Source organism: Elephas maximus, chromosome 8, assembly GCF_024166365.1.
Source record: "Elephas maximus indicus isolate mEleMax1 chromosome 8, mEleMax1 primary haplotype, whole genome shotgun sequence".
NCBI classification, from domain to species: domain Eukaryota; kingdom Metazoa; phylum Chordata; class Mammalia; order Proboscidea; family Elephantidae; genus Elephas; species Elephas maximus.
In genome coordinates this window covers 15619871-15634403 of record NC_064826.1, presented here as the reverse complement: position 1 = coordinate 15634403, position 14533 = coordinate 15619871, and the positions used below count along the sequence as shown (strand labels likewise).

At 46.8% G+C, this 14533-nt stretch overlaps 1 protein-coding gene across 1 annotated transcript in view; it reads left to right on the top strand.

Moving 5' to 3' along the window:
- The window catches only part of LRGUK (leucine rich repeats and guanylate kinase domain containing), a 133646-nt gene that overhangs the window by 79114 nt on the left and 39999 nt on the right, over nt 1-14533 (top strand). Inside the window, exons 14-15 of the mRNA XM_049894621.1 lie at nt 693-894; nt 3004-3099. Of these exons, the coding sequence (XP_049750578.1) occupies nt 693-894; nt 3004-3099 (298 nt within the window). The remainder of the gene's footprint in view (nt 1-692; nt 895-3003; nt 3100-14533) is intronic.

Genomic DNA, 14533 nt, shown 5'->3' with positions numbered 1-14533 from the left:
GGTTTCCCGGTCATCACAAGGTTGGCCTTCCCTTGCTGCAGGTAGAGGCTGTGAGGGGTAATGGGAAACACCCAGCCAGGTGCTAGGCTGGGAAAGAGGAAGGCTCCCAAGGAGATGACAAAGGGGTGACAAAGGAACCCTTTCTCCTGGGAAGATTTCTATCTTACAGTTTGGCAGGGATGCCCTTGGAAATGTAGAGTTTAAATTACTTCTTGGTAATAAAGACGCAGCCTAGCTGTGGATGTAGCTATTCTGTATCCAGAAGTTTTCCTTTTTAGCAGCCATAATTATGAGACTGATTGATTAGAGGGTACCCAGGTGGAATGAGTTCTAATAATTCCTATGACTAGTTAATATTTGATAAACAGAGTGAAGTAATCCAGCCTTGAGATATTTATAGGAAAAAAACACCCTGTTGCTGTTGGGTCGATTCTGACTTATAGCGACCCTATAGGACAGAGTAGAACTGCCCCAAAGGGTTTCCAAGGAGCGGCTGGTGGATTTGAACTGCCGACCTTTTGTGGTTAAGCCAAGCTCTTAACCACTGTACCACCAGGGCTCCATTTATGGGAAAAGAATAACTCATTATACAGATAAAATAAATTCCTCACAATAATACAACTTCTTGTACCTGTTGTCAGCTGTCTATAAATGATTCCTAAATCATGACTCTCTTTCCCTTAAACACAAAGGGGGTAAGAAGTTTGAAATGTTCCTACTTTGAGCCTCGATACATCCTGGTGGTGCCCATGAACAAGACGAAATATGAGGGGCACTTGCGGAGAAAAGGACTGTTCAGTCGGGCAGAGATTGAATGTGCCATCTCCAGAGTGGATCTTTATATTAATATGAACGAGAAATTCCCAGGCTATTTTGACGCAGTCATCAATGCAGGTTGGTAGCTTTCGGCAGAGTTTTATCTTTGAAGTGTGAGGTCGCTGGGCTAAAAGTTTAATGGAAAGAAAATTTTTTGGGAAAAGATATTTTCCTTGTAATGTCAAATCAGAATCTAAGAGATCTTGGGCTCTACCGTGCGAATTCCTTCTGGCCTTCCACTGCCTGGAGCAGAGTATGATGTCCGCTATTCCTTAAGGGTTAATTGGTGAGACTGGGTCACCTCCATTGGTGTGATTTGTTCCACCTGTGGGCCTCTGGCTGCTGAGATGTTCATCTGTAAAAGGAGCCTGGATTAGATTCCTTCCTTAAGGGACGTTGTTGTTGCAGTTGGGTGCCACCAAGTCGTTTTTGACTCATAGTGACCCCACGTGATAGAGTAGAACTGCCCCATATGGTTTTCTGAGCTGTAATCTTTATAAAAGGGAGCCCTGGTGGCACAGTGGTTAAGCGCTCAGCTGCTAACTGAAAGGTCTCCCTGTGAATTGAACCCACTAGCCTCTCTGTGGGAAAAAGATGTGGCAGTCAGCTTCTGTAAAGATTACAGACCTAGAAACCCTATGGGGCAGATCTGCTCTGTCCTATAGGGTTGCTATGGGTCAGAATTGACTCAACGGCAATGAGATAATCTTTACAGGAGCAGATCTCCAGGTCTTTCTCTCTTGGAAGAGTGCTTAATCATTGTGCCCAGAACTCCTTAAGGGACATTGTAAGAACAAAATTAGGTAATACATAATTTGATTTAATTATAATGAAATAATTATTAAAATTTAATTTAGTTATATGAATCTCAGGCCATTTTATCATAATCTACATGTTTACATGTAGGTAAAAATCCAGCTGTGAATCTCAGGCCATTTTATCATAAGGTAAAAAAATCCAGCTGCTAGAATTTTTTATGAGAGTATCTGTGTAAAACAAACGTTCTCAAGCACTAGCTTAGACATGGGCACTTAGTTAAAGCAGTCGTCAATGGGAGAATTTATCGAAATGTGGAAACTTCTGTGTATTTTAAACCCCATTACATTATACAGCCATAAAAGGGAATGAAAACTCTCTGTGTGCTGGTAGGGAAAGAGCCTTAAGCTGTACTGTTACTGAAACAAGCCAGGTCCACAACCGTAGGTCTAATATATGCCATCATTGCTGTAAAAAAAAAAAAAAAAGATGTGATCATATTTCCATGAAAAACCTCCGCCAGAATCCTCAAGAAATTAATCACCCTGGTTACCTGTTTGGCAGGGGACTGGATGAGGGGGGAAACGTTAGGTTGAACCATATGAAATTGCCGGTGATAGAACTGTATTGACCCACGAAAACAGCAATTTCATATGGTTCAACTTAGACGTTTTGATCTTTGAAACATGTAGAAGTATTACATGTTTGTATTATTTCTGACTGCTACATAGCAAACTATCACACTTAGCAGCTTAAAATAATATCCATTTATTTGCTCACAGTTCTGTAGGGCAGAAGCCTGGTTCTCTTCTCAGAGTTTCATGAGGCTGGAATCAAGGTGAAAAACTGAGCTGAGTTCTCTTCAGGAGGCTCTGGGGAAACATCCAAAGCTCGTTCTTGTTACAGGTAGAACTCAGTTCCTTGTAGTTGTAAGACTGAGGTCCCTCTTTCCCCCTCTTTCCTCGTTGGCTGTCTGTAGGGGCTGCTCTCAGCTCCTAAATCTGTGGCCCCTGCATCTCTAGGCCAGCAATATCTCAGTAGATCCCTCTCATGCTTCCAGTTACACCAGCCCAGAAAAACCCTGTTTTCACAGGGCTCATAAGATTATGTTAGGCCCATCTGGATAATCTCCTTTTTGATTTACCCAGAGTCAACTGATTAGCAACCTTAATTACATCTACAAAACACCCTTTGCCATATAATGTAACACAATCACAAGAGTGACATCTTGGTGACATCTCAGGTTCCATCTACCCTCAAGGGGAGGAGGCTACACAGGGGGAGGGTCATCGGGGTCATTTTAGCATTCTACCTATCACAACATTCATAAAATTAAATGTAGTTAGAAAATCATGGCCACCAACTATTGCAAACTGGTCATATTTTGATCAGATTCTGTTGTTTTAGAGTACATCCTCTTGTTTATCATAGATGATCTGGATGCTGCCTACCAGAGGCTGAGCCAGCTCATTAGAGAATACCTTGGATTGACCGAAGAACCTGCCAAGGGCTTGGCACCAACCACAGGTTAGTACCTAAGGAGCTTCTCCAACCCCATTCCCTTTGTGCCAGATTCTTTTTTTTTGCATGGGAGGGAAAGCTTGTTCTAACTCTTTAATCCCCATACTTCTGGGGCTACTGTCCCAAGACACCAGATGCATCAGTCCGCTTTCTGGACCTCAGATTCTGCTCTTCTCTGTCATGAAGGGACTGCCCTTCATGGGCAGGCTGAGCAGCACCCGGGACATGGGCCGTACACAAGGGTTATGTGGTTCAGAGCTGAGCCTTCAGGAAGTTTGCTCCTGCAGGGGGCTGGGACGTTGTTCTGCTTGTCAGGCTTGTATTTAGTGTTTTTTCAACCCAAGGGTTTTCTCCCTCCCCCCTCTTTTTTCCTTACTGCCCCAATCCTCAAAATGTCACACTCAGAGTACATTGGAAACAGCACTGTGACCTGGCTCTGTCACCCATGGCCGGGCAGCTTAGCAGTCCTGAGCTCTCATTTACTGTCCTGCTAAATGGGGTTAACACTCCCGCGACCTGCTCAAGGATCATGAGCACAAAATGATGTCGGATATTTAACAGTGCATCTCTTTGGGAGCTAGGAATTCCGAAGCCCTAACTTAGAATTTTGGTTCATGTTTCCAGATGTCTTTAAAAGGCCCACCCCCATTGACGGAGCTCTGTTCACTATCACATACGTATCGTAAGACGTTAATGAGAGACTCTCAATGCTGTGCAGATGTTGTACAGTTGTGTGCATATAGGTGGTTCTAGCCGCTGTGACTTCTGTGCCCAGATATGGTTTCGCTTGCCTAATTGCATCCTGCCGTTGCAGCCATTCTTGGCTGACGCAGGCCAGGTCATCATTTAGCCAGAAGCTCAAGCTAATTGTACTGTTTTACAGTTTTATACTCTTTCCCTGGGCTAGGTGCCCCCGGAAGGTGGAAATGAGGTCAGTGTGAGATGGTCAAAGTCAACAGATCATGGCTGAGATTTTCTGTCTACACATGTCACGTAGGAGCTAGATTGACCAGGGTACCACTTCCAACTGGAAAGAGCCTGAAGACAGTGTGACCTGTCTGAAAATAGGCTCTAATCAAGGAGTGGTGGATGCACCTAGTCTTAAAGGAGGAAATGAAAATAGGAACATGCCAGTATATTGATCCAACACTGCTCTGGTCCTCCAGAATGGGTGACGGTCCTTTAGGAAGCCAAGGCTGCGGAGTGGTGCAGTGGATCTAATGAGGCTTCCAGAATGCCGTAGAAGCTTCTCTTGAGGAAATCTGGTTCCCCTTGCTTTAATTCTTTGCTAACCAGGCAACCTTCTGATTTAATTTGGTCCCCAGGGTGGACCTGCCCCTGTGGGGACTGTACCCTACGTTAGAACGCCCTGCCCCAGTCCCTAAGCCAGGCCCAGCTCCCATTGTAAATTAATAAGTTGGCATTCTGGCTTTTAAATCAGCCTCTTGTGGTTTGGCTAACAGTGAGTCAGTCCCCTGAGCCTGACCAGTTCTGAGTTCCCGGTAACAGGCGTTCAGAATCAGCAGCCCCCAGGGCACACCTGCAGCTATCAGGAATCCTGACTAGTGGGTACACTTACCATTTGGCAGATTAATAGACCAGATAATGTGTGCACAGGGAAATGATAAAACTTTATGTATGTGGACTAATTAGGTCAGGCCTGTCCAATTTAATGAAAAGTATGAATTATAGAATTTGTAAAAGCATTATCACTTTCAGATGCATTTAATAACTGAAACTAGGCCATCCAGCTATTGACTAGTAGAATTCCTGCTTTAACAAGTAGGTGGGAGAGATTCATAATTAATATGAAAAAAAAAATATGAAGGCTTCCCTTATTCTGGCAGTTTCAGTATTTTGGAAAACAATGTGTTTTTTTAATGAGCCAAACGTTTGATCTTACTGATACAATCTATTGAGTAAGCTATTTTTTCAGTTGATGGTATAAGGATAAATTTGTACATAAAGTGACTGTGGCAGCCAGGCATTATTCAAGTGAGTAAAAAAAAGAATCCAGTGATTACAGTGCTCAGGAATAAGCTTTTATGGTATCTCTGGTACCCAGGAAGAAGAGCCAACGGCCTCTCTGAGCTCTGGGCTGTGAAGTTGGTGTAGAGAAGTGCAAGCCATATGTTGACAGGTTACTGCTGAGAGTGGGGCCAACTCTAAGGACTATGGAATCAGTGCTGTGACTCCCCGAGAAGGGGCCCGAGCTTGACAGAGCCACTGTCAGAGGCCTGGCAGCTCTTCCACTTTGCCTCTGGGCCACTCTCATTTTTTTGTTTTATTGTGGTGAAATACATACAACATAAAATTGGCCATTTTAACTATTTTTAAGGGTACAATTGAGTGGCATCAATTACATTCACCATGTTGTGCAACCAGCACCTTTATTTCCAAACTCTTTCATCTCCCCAAGCAGAAACTCTGTCCCCATTAAGCAATATCCTCCCATTCCCCCAGCCCATCTCTATGGATTCGCCTCTTCTGAATTTTTCATACAAGTGGAATTGCACAATGTTTTGTCTTTTTGTGTCTGACTTATCTCACTCCACGTAATGTTTTCAAGGTTCATCCATATTGTAACATGTGTCAGGACTTCACTTCTCTTTACGGCTGAATAATGTTCCGTTGTATGGAGAGACCACATTTTGTGTATCCATTCCTCTGCTGATGGACGCTAGGGCTTTTACCACCCTTTGGCTATTGTGAATAGTACTGCAGTGAACACGGGTATACATGTATCTGTTTGAGTCCCTGCTTTCAAGATTTGGGGTATATACCTAGGAGTGGAATGGCTGGGTCATATGGTAATTCTGTGTTTAACTTTTTGTGGACCACTCTGATTTTAAGTTCTATAGTTTGGGTCTGCTTACATAAATACTTGTACACACAGGAGCCCTAGGAATAAGAATCAATAACTTAGTATAGTGGAATTCTTTCTCTGTTTGAGCTGTCAAAGGTAAGAAATTCAAATGAAAAATATTTAAGATTCTGTGGAAGACAGTTTTGTCTGAGCAATTAAAAAACCGGACTGGAAATGCGAAGTCTTAGTTTTCTACTCTGCACCTCGCAAATAATCATTGATTTGATTAGAAAAGCCACTTTGAACTTCCATTTCTCTGAAAGAAAATTATATATAATGTTATGGGATATTATTAGAAACAGGCCTTTCAGGGCTGATGTTATTCATTATTAGATCAGAACAATGGGCTCGAGCACAACAACGATTGTGAGGACGGTGCAGGACCGGGTGGTGTTTCATCCTGTTGTACATAGGGCCGCTATGAGTCGGAACTGACTAACAAGCGAGATTTTCCTTGTCCCCACTCTTCTCCTCCTCCTCCCAAGAGACAGCAGAGGTGACTACAAAGGGAACCAGTCCAGACAGGTGGAGCTCATCCTGCCTCATGGGAGGGGAATGGTGATTAGGAGCCTGGCTCGCTTCTGGGGCTGGATCATGCTGGGATCACGTTGGAGGTCTGGTTTGGTTTGGAGTCTATCAGGACTCCCCCAAAGTGAGCTGAGCTGTTTCTTTAAGGCTATTCCAGACTGGTGTACCACCTCTGACCTCCACCTGTTAGCCCATGTCCTCAGGCCGGGGCTGTAAGGTGATACCTAGGGCCATCACATTACATCAAGACTTCTAGAATTAACAGGGCCTGCAGGGTGGCCGTGTCCATAAGACCGTCCATGAAACAGTCACTAGGAGAGCTTGTTTCCACGGTGGGTGAAGGAGGGCACCTGCTTCTGCAGCAGCACCATGGCTCTGGCCTCTGAGAGCCATTTCTGAAGCCAGAGTGGACTCTGAGGGGAAGGTAGGTAGCTGACTTGGAGCGGGATAGCGTCTTGGAGAGTGGGTCGCCATGGGGAGCTTCTCTGAGCCATGGTGCTGATCCCTCCCTTCTGTCTGTCTATCACCTAGTTATTGAGAGTCTGCTGAGCTTCGGTACCTGGTAAGGGGTTGGTGAACAGACATGACCCCTCACAGAGCTCACAGTTTGTTTACCGAGGCTGCCAGTCCACAGGAAGCACGCAGACAGGACTTCATCTGCTGAGATGTCCATCCTCTAGTTTCTACAATCAAAAGCAGCAGTGATCTCTAATGTGGTGGAGATTGAAAATCCCATTCGCTTGGCAAATTTCCTTGCCACTCACAAACCCGGTTATAAATTTTGTGTCTGTGAATAAGCCTCTGTAAAAATGGTGTGGGGGCAGTATCTGACCTCCTCTCTCTTCACAAGGGGGAAGGAGAATCAAGATCAACAGCACAAAGCTGATTGCTATGAGACGGAGGTCAGGCATGCCTCCTCTGTCCGCCATCTTTACCAGTTCTGACACCAACCGTCCCTCCCACAGCACTCTCTATTTTTCTGCAGGGTTCGATAACTCATTGCAATGGCCACACAGAAATCACAGACCATACTCACAATTATGGGTTTATTAGGGAAGTAACAGTTACAATTCACGCTCAAGAACACTCAGGATACAGTTCTTCCTTCAGGACAGCCTCTCCCCAGCTGTGCTTGCAGGCACGCCTCTCCCTGGCCCTCAGCCACTGCCCAGAGGCACTCAGCTTTCTCTCTCCATGGGTCAGGAAGCCCACCAAGCCATCTCCTGCTGCCAGGTCTCTGCTGCTGGGTCTTTCCTTCCTTGGTAAGGGTGGGCTCCTCGTCTCTCCTCTGGGATTGGCTGTCTTTCAAGGCAAAACTGACCAATCCCCTTGGTAGACCACAATGACCCTATCACACAGTCACCTGGGTGGGAGTTACAAGACCATGGGTAGAAAGGCCACACACAAAAGTAATTAATCACACTGCAGCCTCTTTATGTTTATTCATTAAAATTCATATTCTCAGTTGACTAAAATCACTCTAAGTTTCACTAAATAAGAGAATTCTAAGCGCTTAGTATCCCCAAGGACAAGGGAAGGCTGAGTTCTTCTCTATATGAAATTTTACTCTTTTCAGGAGTCTGTGTATGTCAAAGAAGGGAAAGATATGTTCCGTTATTAATTTCTAAAGCCTTATTTGCTCAGATTGTTTCCGGCTAACTTCTCTTTATATTAAAGCAGGAGCTTCCTCTAGCAAGAAGACCCTCTCTGGGGTACCAGCACACCTGGTTCCGTCCCCAAGGCGCTTGGCGAAGCTGCAGGCAGACGGCCAGGTAACAGAGCACCTCTCTGGAATACAGATTCACTCGAAGGCACCTGAAAGTCAGCCCCTGGCTCCCTCCCAGAACCAAGAGCCAACTCAGGAGGAAGAGACCCATAAAGAAGAGCTTTCTCCCAATAGCCATGCCAGTCCCGAGCCTCCTCAACAGCTCAGCTCGACAGGACTTGGGATTCCCCAGCAAGCCCAAGACTTAGCCCCAAACCAGGAAGAAGGGGGTATTCAACAGCCAGGTCTTTCTCCAAAGCCACTAACCACAGATTTGCCTGAAAATGAGGCGCTGTCATCTGAGGTAAAAGCCAGTGAGGTAGGGCTGTCTTCCCCCACCCCTCCCCAGGTGCCTCCGAAGCCAGACCAGGATAAGGAATCGGGGGAGGCCAAAGTGGCCCCCACCAGCCCTCCCCTGTCTCCTGGAAATTCCCACAACCCCCTAAAGAAAGAAACCCCCAAAGCAGAAGTCCACGTCAGCACTCCTTACCCAGAGCTGCCTCATCCCCAAGACTCATCAGCGGATGCAAAACAGACCCAGGACAGGGATGACCCAGGGACTTCGCTCCCACGGAGCCGGCTGGCCCCCACCAGGCTGCCTCAGCCTCGGACCCTTGCTCCTCTGCAGAGCCGCCGGCCCATGCCCAAACTCCTGACTCCCAGCAGGGAGGAGGCTCCGGGAGCAGGCCCTGATCAGACCCTGACGCCCTCTCCTAGGCCTGGGCCAGCTCAGGAAGGAGACTCCAGCAAACTTCCTCCCATCAGCCTGCCCCAGCCCAAACCCCCACAAAACCCCAGCAGCAACACAGCCCATGATCCCCAGTCTGTCCAGGAAGAGAGAGCCAATGAGGTGAAACTCCCTCCCATTAGCCCACCCGTCCAGGGGCCTGCGCCCCAGCACAGCTCCCAGGCGCCCCGAGACGAGGAGGCTCCGAAAGTGAAGCTGCCTCTCATTGCTCCTCCTTCCTTGGAACCACAGCTGCCCCAGGACATGGGCGCTCAGCAAGATGGGAGGCCTGCAAAGGAAAAGAAAGCCCCCAAAGTAGGCCATGCTTCTGGCAGGAAGATTTCAGATAGGCTGGTTTCCCCCCAAACCCGAGAGCCAGCGGGAGCTAGGAAAAAAAAACTCCCTATCCAAAGAGAGACAGCTAAAGGGTCAGTGCATCTGAAAAAGGCTCTGCCTGGAGGTCATCAGACAGCTTTGCAGGTAGAATCCCGTAGGAAGCCCACTCCGGCAAAGGTGCCCGGCCACCAAAACCCCAGCCCTCATCAGAGCCCTCGGGGAAACGAGAGAAGAGAAATCCATGAACCTTCGGGTGCCCCTGAGCCACCCGTCGGTGAGCCATTGCCGAAGGATGTCCCCTTACAGGAAGAGCAGAGTGAGAAGGACCGTCATCCTGGAACAGAGGTCCATCCCCAGAAGAAAGAACCTCTTCATAAGAAGGGGAGGCCTCAGAAGATAGAGCCAGTTTCCGAACCCTCAGAGCGAGAAAGCGAGGCCCCCACCCAGCTGCCTGTCACAGAGACACAAGCCCCTAATGGGACCAGCCAGACCAGGGAGGGCTCTGTCCAAAGGGACAATGCAGCAGCTACCAAGCAGCCAGCCAAAGACAGACAGACCCAGAAAAATGGAGGAGTAGCCCAGGGCCAAAGCCCGGCCGCTCCGCAAAGCCAGCTGTCCACTGAGGGGCAGGCCAGCTGGCAAGGACGCCTGCGAGCCAGGGGCAGTCAGAGCACCAAGGTCTAGTCGTCCTGGAGCCTCTGCAGCAGCACTGCCTCAGAAGGACAGCTCTGGCTGGGGTCCTGTGAGACCACAGGTTAGGGCAGGGGCAGGGGCCTGGAGTCCTGGGCTGTCCAGTTGCTGTCCAGCTGCAGCTCATGGAAGTCCCATGGGTGTCGGAGTAGAACTGTGCACCATAGGGTTTTCAATGGCTGATTTTCAGAAGTAGGTCGCCAGACTTTTCTTCCGAGGCACCTCTGGGTGGCCTCAAACCTCTAATCTTTTGGTGCGTTAACTGTTTGCACCCCCCAGGGATTCCATTGGGTTTTTAGACGGCAGCCAGGCCTTGGTAGCTTGACCTCGCAGCCTGGAACAGCACCTCTCTCAGAGGATGCAGCCAGTAGTGCCTTCTCATGGCCAAACCAGGGAGCCCGTTGAAGGTTGATGTCAGGCAGGAATTCCAACCCCAGCTGCCAAAGAAGTGCACTGTCGCCCTGAAGCTTTGTTCCATTCAGTACAAAGGAAAATCACTTCTAGATTAGAGAGCTCTCTTCTGCCTCTTGCGTTAATCAGGGGGCTCAGAAGCAAAGCACTCAGAAGGGGCGGCTTTGCTGGTCCGGGGCTTGGTCTCTGCCACAGAGATCCTGCAGCACATTTAGCTGTGGGTCTCGTCCGGAGGGAAGAGGACAGCTGTGTTCTGTGGAGGACTGCTCCAGATTTGCCTTGGCACATACCGGTAGTACCTGGAACTGGCTTTGGTTTGACATGTATTTCAAAACAAATACCTTCCTTCTCTCTGACTACGAACCTCATGTAAATTAGCCCATTCCTTCACTCTGCCAAACTATCTGGTGGATTCAGTTAAAAAAATTAGTGGGGAAAAAATTTCAGGCAAATCAGTTTTTCATTTCTTTCTTCATACTGTCAGGATTCATTTGCTTGCACGTGACAGGAGTGTAACTTGGGCATGCTTGCGTGAGCCTGTTAGAAGGAAGTGGACTGTCGCGCACAGCCTACCTATGGCAAAGGTAGAGGTGCAGCTGGGCCTCACAGAGATTGGGAACCAGTTACTGAAGATAGCCAGAACTCCCACCACCATAGGACTCTTGTCACCTCCTGGGCCCCCCTCATTCCTGGGCTTCCCTCACCTCCTGGACTCTGATCACCTCCTGGGCTCCCCTCACCTCCTGGGCTCCCTTCACCTCTTAGACTCTCATCACCTCCTGGGCTCCTATCATCTACAGGACTCTTGTCACATCCCGAACTCTCATCACCTCCTGAACTCTCATCATCTCCTGGGCTTCTGTCACCTCCTGGACTCTTGTCACCTCCAGGACTTTCATCACTTCTTGTCACCTCCTGACTTCCATCACCTCTTAGACTCTTATCACCTCCTGGACTCTCATCACCTCCACAACTCATCACCTCCTTGTCTGCCATCACCTCTTGGACTCTTGTCACCTCCAGGACTTTCGTCACTTCCTGAACTCATCTTACCTCCTGGACTCCCATCACCTCCTAAACCCCTGTCACCTCCTGGACTCTCATCACCTCCAGAATCTCATCACCTCCTGGACTCTCATCACCTCCAGGACTTCTGTCACTTCTTATCACCTGCTGAACTCCTGTCACCTCCTGAACTCCCATCACCTCCTGGACTGTCATAACCTCCAGAATCTCATCACCTGCTGGACTCTCATCACCTCCAGGACTTTCATTACTTCTTATCACCTCCTGAACTCCCATCACCTCCAGAATCTCATCACCTTCTGGACTCTCGTCACCTCCAGAATCTCATCACCTCATGAACTCCCGTCACCTCCTGGACTCCTGTCACCTCCTGGACTCCCATCACCTCCTGGACTCCTGTCACCTCCTGGACTCTCATCACCTCTGGAATCTCATCACCTCATGAACTCCCATCACCTCTTGGACTCTTATCACTTCCTGGGTTCCCATCACCTCCTGGCCTCTCATCACCTCTAGGACTTCTGTCACTTCTTGTCGCTTCCTAGATTCTTGTCACCTCCTAGATTCCTGTCACCTCCTGGACTCCCATTACCTCGTGGACTCTTGTCTAGGGTGTGCATTATTTCTTATCTGTTTCTTTTTCCATGATGGCTTTATTCTCTGACTACAAATTACTATACACCAGTTTTTGCATGTGACAGGAAACATCGTCATCAAAGCTTTCAGGTTTTCCATCTGGCAGCTCCCAGTACAAAAATAGGAATTAACTTATGTGTTGCTTGTCCCTGAGGGTTAAAAAAAAATAAAAACCAGGAAAAGCCTTTGATTGGCCCACCGTGGGTCAGGTACTCATTCTTAAATGAATCTACTGAAGCCAGAGGGACAGGGTCACATTTAAACATATGCATTGGGCTCACTCTTATGTGTGGAGGCTTCATCCTGAAAAAGAAAGAATGATGGTGAATGGGGTAGCCAACCCAAGATGTGGCTCTTAAAATGTAACATATTTATCAATCACTTACTATGTACATAACAGCACACTAAGCTGTGTTTGGCATTATGTATTTAAAAATGTAGTTGACCCTTTTAACTCAGTACTGAAGTCACTCCTGAGTTTTACCCTTCAGCCAAAGATTAGACAGGCCCATAAACAAAACAAGACTATATGGGCACACCAGCCCAGGGGCAAGGACGAGAAGGCAGGAGAGGACAGGAAAGCTGGTAATGGAGAACCCAAGGTTGAGAAGGGGAGAGTGTTGACACATCTGGGGGGCGGGGGGTGGCAACCAATGTCACAAAACAATATATGTATTGATTGTTTAGTGAGAAACTAATTTGCCCTGTAAACCTTCATCTAAAGCACAATAAAAATAAATAAATACATGATTTCAACTATCTAAAAAAAAAATGTAGTCAAGTACTAAACTTTTAAGTGTTCAGCTTGTGTTGGTGTGCCAGTAGTGTGGCTGAGGCTAAGGCCTGAGAAATACCTGTGACTCCTAGGAGACTGTTTTAATGCTATGCCTGATAAATATACCATGTTCTAAATGTCTTCATAACTGCGGCTTATCTTACACGTGATATGTTTCCATAAAATTGTGTGTATATCAAATGTTATTTTAAATACAATAGAGAAAATTGGTAGTTTAAAAATCCAAAATGTAGAACAAAGAGCCTGTGTAATGGCAGTAATTGCTCTCTAATGAATCTGGTCTGTCCAAGATGAAAGTCATAAGGCGAGTTTTTTAACACATTGTAATTTATTTTTAAGTTAGCTCATTCCTCCAACAAGCATTTATTTATAGAGCACTTCCTGTGTGCCAGACGCTATGATATCTGCTAGATACGCAGATGACAAGGACACTTCCAGGAGTTCTTTTTTCCTCAAGGGAGATGGATAAGAGGGTTTCTTACAACACCATGTGACTAGGGCAACTGGGGGCCCAAATGGCATGCTGAGCTACGTCTGACATTCCATAGACGAGAAAACCCATTTATGAGCTTTTCAAGAATATCATAAGACTGCCAGGGAAGGATGCCGAATCCTACATGGGATGAGAGAATCGGACCAGGTAACACTTCGAAGTTCTCCTAAGTCCTCATGTTGCAAAATTAGTCAGGGACTGGTAGGGGGAGTGAAGGTTTCTCAGAAGAGGAAGAACATTTGCCTCAACATGGAGCCATGGGCAGGCGAGTATCTAAGGATGCTAATGCTAGGAGAGCTGTAGGCGTACGTAGAGCCAAAAGGTCCTTTGTGTTGTGCTGAACAGCTTGGAAACCTGGTCTTGCAGCAATGGCGGCAGGGCCGGGGGGGCGCTGAATGGCTATGTTGTATCTTAGAGGAACCTGACTTGTGGTGGTATAGAAAATAAATCTAAGGAAGACAATACAGGAGCCAGGAAGAATGGCTGGGAGGCTACTACAGGGTCTAGACAAGACAGCAAGGGCCTGAAAAAGGGGAGTGGGGGCAGGAACAGACAGATTCAAGAAATATTTAGATTGTTAAATGGAGAAGAGAAAATCTCTTCAACAAATGTTACTAGGAAAATTGGATATGCATTTGCCAAAAAATAAAGCAAGATCCATACCTCACACCATACACAAAAACTAACTCAAAATGGATCAAAGATCTAAATGTAAAACCTAGAACTATAAAGATTATGGAAGAAAAAATAGGGACAACTCTACCCACTCCACCGAAAAACCCACTGCCATTGAGTCAATTCCAACTCATAGCGACGCTATAGGACAGAGTAGAACTGCCCCATAGAGTTTCCAAGGAGCGCCTGGCGGATTTGAACTGCCGACAAGTCTAGGGGCTCTAATATATGGCGTAAATAGAATACCAGACATGACTAACAATGCGCAAACAGCAGAAGATAAACTAGATCTCCTAAAAGTTAAACACTTGTGCTGATCAGAAGAGTTTGCCAAAAGAGCAAAAAGAGAGCCTACAGACTGGGAAAAAAATTTGCCTATGACATATCCAACAATGGTCTAATCTCTAAAAATTTGTAGAAAACTTCAGCATCTTAACAACAAAAGACAACAATCCAATGAAAAAATGGAGAAACGACATGAACAGACACTT